The following is a 5,812-nucleotide window of genomic DNA, read 5'->3' on the forward strand; positions in this document are numbered from 1 at the left end:
GTAATTCTGGCTTTAGCCTTATTCCTTTAAAAATAATTATAGGAGGTATTGGTATTCCAAGGGCATTGACATATCCTGCAATTGTCACGCTCTCTGCATGTTCTGATGATTGAAAGTGAACACGTTTTACCCCTTTCTTAGCTAAAACGGTTGGCTGGTGGTGAATAGTCAAGCAGCATCCTTTTTCATCCATATTAAAAAGTCTTTCAGGGTGATTAATTATATCAAGATCATCATACATTTTCCCTATTTTTGAAAAATGATCATCAACTATAAATTTATTAAGTTTTTGAGCCCTAGCTGGATTCATAAACTGTGCTTTTCTTTTAGAAATTACAGGATTTCTCTTTATAAAAGACTTAAGCCAGTCTTTACCAGCAAGTTTTGAAGTTGTATTAAATTGATGAGCAATTTTGTTATCTTCGCAGAATCTGAATACCAATCGACGAAGGATCCGTGGAGTCACAGGTAGACCTATTTCACTAAATCTTATTATTCTTTTAACGAGATCAGCTTCTTGTTCTTCTTTTAAAATAGATTTACGACCTAGTCTTTTTATTAGGATTCCATTCTGAACGCGGGTAGTCCGTTCGAATGTCGTTTGTAAATGGACCAATAGGAGACGCGAACCCAACGCAATCGATTTGCGATTAATTTAAAGCGGTTTTTTTGAATATAGGCCTTATTACTTGCAGGTACCTTATAGTGAGTTCGGAAAGAGATCCATTAAATTTTTAGAACCAAAACTACAATTTAGTACCTAAAAACATCATAAGTAAAAAATTCTATATAAAATATTAATTAGGCTGTACTAATTTCTCTATCTCATTATTATTGTTTGGAACCACTTTATATTGTATTATTTTTATTTAGTGAATAATTGTGATGATAATATTGTCCTTAAAATAAATTGTTGTTTTTCCCTAAAATTAATTATCTTTTTTCTTAATGTAATGTGCTTAAAATCACCTTTAAAGTAAGCTATCACAGGATGGCAGTTTGAATTTCCCGCCGATAGTTTTAAAAAATCAAGACACCTATTATGCCTATGCGCCATCTAGTAGACTACTTATGATTGCCCTCCTGACTCTTCTGTCAAGGAAACTTGACAAATAGCAAAAAAAAGAAGAAGAGTCCTGACATAACCTTCAGCTTTGTTTACATTTTTCGAAATACTTTTAAAATTCCTCTCAGATTTTTCTCTTAAATATGAACTTCCTGAGCCTCCGACGGCTCGTGCCGCACATACAACAAGGTAAAAAAACATCCCGACTAATGAAAAACTACAGCCCCAATTAAACTTTAGCAAACAATTTCAGCAATGATCCGAACATGCAGCACAAAACCAGTTACAGAGACAGAAGACCTACCGGACTTTAATATGGAGAACCCGTTCGAAAAGGAGCACGTCAAGTGCATCTTGTGCAAATACAACGTAAAAGTCGACTATAAAAACGTGCGGTTGCTATCACAATTTCAATCGCCATACACGGGGAGAATCTACGGGAGGCACATAACGAGACTTTGTAAACAGCAACAGAAATTAGTCGAGACGGAAATCGTTAAGGCCCAGAGTGCCGGACTGATGGCCACTTATTTGAAAGAACCAATTTTTCTAGAAGATCCTAAGTTGTTTGATCCAGAGAATCCTGTGAGGCCCCATCGATTTTAATGTTTTGTTTGTTTGTGAACATGTAGGTAAAAGTCAGTGGTTGTAAATAAATATAAGTATTATACAGATAGTTTCTCAACATTGTTTTTTTGTGTGTAGTTTTGTATGGTTTGTACACAATTTAATTATGGGGATATCTACTTTTTGGGTGATATTCAAATTCAAAAAGTAGCTCTATTGTCCCAAAGAGAGTTATTGACAAAGCCTTATTAAATCGAAGACAGTAAAACTTAGGACTAGTAGATATCAGAAAGCAAATAGAGTTAGAATAATACTTTTTTTAAATCACACATACATATTTGGTAATCGGGACAAAACATCATTAAAAAACTCATCTAATGTATAATATGCCTTAGTAACTAACAATCTTTTTAAATAGTTTGCAAATCTAATATAAGAGTTAGGTTTTCTTACATGAAGAGGAAGGTGATTGAACATTTTTTTACCCATGTACAAGGGGTGTGTCACTTTGTGAAAAAATGTACATGTAAAAACCTTATTTATTCATGGGCATTCCAATAAATGCCAATGAGCCCCAATGACTGTTCATGAATACCAATGAATTCCAAAGACTGTCCGTGAATCTCAGTAACTCGTCACCCTAATATTACAAGGTTGTATGTAACAATTATGATAATTTAGGAAAAATCAATTTAAAGAAATGGACTTACCTAAAACGCAACGATTAAGTACTTTTCTTTTTTATTAAACAAGAAAATTAAATGGACAGTAAAAATAAATTATTTTGATATAAAATTCCAAAAAAAACATTTTCTTCATAAAATAATTTATTGAAAAAAAAACATAGGATTCCATTATATCAAAAATAAATTTTCTTTTTTCCAAATGTAACATAGAATTTTGTAACACAAAACTAGTATTTAATTTAACATACCCAGCAAAGCATATAACTTTTATTTACGGCTAAAAATACTTTCATAGTATTGCCTGTCCATCTCGGGAATCCATTTATACATAGACTTTATTGTCTCCACTTTACTTGATGCAAGGGGAATAGCTTTATCGCATCTTTTTAATTCCAGTGGAATAATTAGTTGTTCTGTTTCAGCTGTAACATGCCCCTTTCTCAATTTTCTTTGATGTAAATTTAGAGATTTAAATTTTTCTGTGGGGTTAAAGGTATCTTTATACTTGAGTTCGAAAAACGATCTACAAAACTGCAAAGAAACTACTTTTGAAAATGGCACAGCATTGTAGTTAAGTTGGCTTGAAAAAGACTGAAAGTCTATAAAATCTTCTTGTTTCATTTGGATAATTGTATATGGATTATAGAGGTTTACTTTTAAAAGAGATAAAGGAGAATAGTATTCTACCTTATTTAATGACCTTTCGATTGAGCTGTGGATTGCATCTACTTCTTGGATACAAGCATGACCAGGAACAGAAAATTTCATTGTGATTTTTGATAGGTTGTTGTGTTTTTGAATTAGGTCCTGCATAACTTTATACTGCTTAAGTTTTTTGTAAACCGCACTTGCAATGTCATTTCCCTTTCTTCCATGTAAAGCTTCGCTCCACACAGCACAATATACTTTTTTGCCTATGGAGAGGTGTCCAGTCATATAGTAAACATTTAGTTTACTTTTATAAAAAAAGTTTTTTATGTCAAGCATCAAAGCACAGTATTGGGATTTCAGTATCCTTGTCTTTTTTTTTTTTGTTTATCATGTACTCTTTTTCATTTAAATGATCAGCATATTTTTTTTCCAAACTGTCATCCATCTTATTTTCTATTTTTTTTAGTTTTATTTCCTCGCACGTATCACATCTGTCTTTGCGTGGCTTATGAAAAGCAATGTTAACATTATTGCAGAATGTTTTCCTATAAACAGAAAATGAAACTGGAGCTCTTTCGCGTTCTTTTGCCAAATCCACATAAAGTTCATATAATTTTTTAATGCTAAATCCACTTTCGACATATTCTTTGTTACTTACGACAATAATGTGATTCCACACCAGGAACCAAGTTTATGTGCTCTTTAACAAAATCTATAGCTTCAGGTGACGTTACCCTTTTCTGATGTTTTCCCTGTATACTTTTAGTCAATGTGTTAGTCACCGTTTTATTTTTGTGATCTGTATAAATTGGTTTCTGACTTATACATAAAGTTTCTGTATAAAAGTCTTGAATTGGTTGACCATTTAACTCAAAATAATATCTAAAGGTTCTCTTTTTTCTTAAATTATCAGACTTTTTTCCTTTCCTTCTACGCCAGGGACTATCAATTTTAGTAGTGTTTAAAATATAGTTGTTTTTTTCAACAACTGAAAGCAGATAATAATTTTTTAAAATCTTCTTTCGTTGTTCATCACTTATTATTCGAGAGCATTTTAATAAGCATTTTTGTAAACATTTTTTTTTGTTTCTAATCTCCCTTTTTTCACGAGGAAATATATTCAAGGCCCCGATCAAATTTAGTTTTTCTTATATTGCATGCCCATTCGGATGTATTTTTTTGTCTTTTGCGTGTTAACTTTTTGTTTGTCTCATTTATCAAATTATCTTCTTTAGAATCCGTAGTATCATGTGAGGTTGCTGCGTTATGAGAATTATAATATTCTGTCAGGGTCTCCAATATTATCATCTTCTACTGAGGGCACTTTTTGTTTTAAGGTGTTTAGCGTTAACGTAGTGGAACAACCGGGAACATTTCTAAAACAAGAATTTAAAACTTTGTTGGAAATAATTTTAAATTTGCTAATATCTTGTAAAAAAATCGTTTTAAAAAACCAAATAAAACAATAACAATTTTTTACTTATTAAAATTTATTTGCAGCTGAACAGAAGACGGATGAGAAAATTTTTTAATCTCAAATTTGCTGGTTACTTTAAATTGCATTGCAGAATTAGAAGCCTTATACGAGCTAGTAGAGCAGCCAGGATTGTTTTAAAAACAAAACATAAATCTACATTATTGCGTTTTCCTTGACTATACAGAAAATTTAAAATGGTTAAAGTATTATACATATCACATAACAATAAGTTAAGAACCAAAAAGTAATATGATAACTTATATACCTACTTAAATGGCTTTCTTAGTCTGACTCTTCACATTCGCTTTCACTGCTACTGGATCGGGATGGAATGTTAATATAATGACCACGAATTTTAATTCTAAAATCAATAAAAAGTGAAAAAGTAAAAAAAGTAGATTAAAAATTCAAAAACCTAAGCTTACATAGCTAAAATAAAAATTTTAAAAATCTTACCTGCATTCTTTTTTCTTCTTTGATTTTTCAGGTAATGTATATTCCTTGTCTTGGTCAGAATCATAACCGTAGCCATCACTAATATCAGTTTCATTTAATGCCATATTTTTAAATAAACTTCTCAACAAACACTTGCTCTGCTCCGATAAACGTTTTAAAATGAATTATAAACAAAGCAACATAAGCCTCATTTGCAGGGTTCTATGTTAGTACATAGAACCCTGTAATATTTATTATTTTATTAAACATTTATATTCTAAGGTTCTATGTTTAACTTACAACTATGATAATCCATTTGTCATAATTTTAGGTATACACCTTTGGTTTTCCTTATATTACCAGAGTTCTATGTGAGCTTTAAATTTATTTCCAAAATTATAGTGTAGGGCTCACCACATGGAACTTTGTGATATTACAAACCAAATTTCCCTGGAAATGTTACATACAACCTTGTAATATTAGGGTGACGAACTGTCAATAAATTTTTATAAATTCAAATGACAAAAAAATATTAACAAATTTTATATTTGTTGCGCACATACTTTGTACAATCTTCGCTAATTTTTTGTTTTGTTTTTTATTCCCTTTAACTCAGTTAGTAGAACATTATACATTTTTGGTGCAAGATAAACCAAAAATTTTAGGTTAATAGTTTTGAAATTATTTGGTATGATTAACTAACCTCTAGCTCTTGCTCTTTTATTATGATTGTGATTTATTTGGTTTTTAGTAATATCATGGTTGTGAATGTGTGAACAAATTGATGTTATATATAAAGTTCTTACGTTGGTGTAATTATGTACAATATTTAATTAATGCAATGCATTATTGTATAAGCTCTCCCATACCAAAATGCCATATCTCAAAATTGACTCAGTTAAGGAGTTATAAGTGATAATAAGTTCTTTT

The 5,812-nt window shown here is 30.8% G+C and overlaps 1 protein-coding gene across 2 annotated transcripts; it reads left to right on the plus strand.

The window, feature by feature from the left end:
• The first annotated feature begins 1,088 nt into the window (after nucleotides 1–1,088).
• On the plus strand, nucleotides 1,089–1,733 carry LOC126742343 (28S ribosomal protein S18c, mitochondrial). 2 transcript variants are annotated; one of them, XM_050448989.1, is made up of 2 exons: nucleotides 1,089–1,255; nucleotides 1,320–1,733. In XM_050448989.1, exons 1-2 carry the CDS (start codon nucleotides 1,210–1,212, stop codon nucleotides 1,670–1,672), a joined length of 399 nt encoding a protein of 132 aa, XP_050304946.1. In that variant the 5' UTR covers nucleotides 1,089–1,209; the 3' UTR covers nucleotides 1,673–1,733. The 2 variants fall into 2 exon arrangements, with proteins under 2 accessions (XP_050304946.1, XP_050304947.1); XM_050448990.1 differs by having other exon boundaries at nucleotides 1,143–1,255; nucleotides 1,307–1,733.
• The last annotated feature ends 4,079 nt before the right edge of the window (nucleotides 1,734–5,812 follow it).

Source organism: Anthonomus grandis, chromosome 11, assembly GCF_022605725.1.
Source record: "Anthonomus grandis grandis chromosome 11, icAntGran1.3, whole genome shotgun sequence".
Classification (NCBI taxonomy): Eukaryota; Metazoa; Arthropoda; class Insecta; order Coleoptera; family Curculionidae; genus Anthonomus; species Anthonomus grandis.

Excerpts from the sequence above, each read along its gene's own strand:
- LOC126742343 (XM_050448989.1), top strand. The coding sequence starts at position 1,210 with ATGAACTTCCTGAGCCTCCGACGGCTCGTGCCGCACATACAACAAG. Across the intron at positions 1,256-1,319 it reads CGTGCCGCACATACAACAAG|CAATGATCCGAACATGCAGC; the intron begins GTAAAAAAACAT and ends AAACAATTTCAG.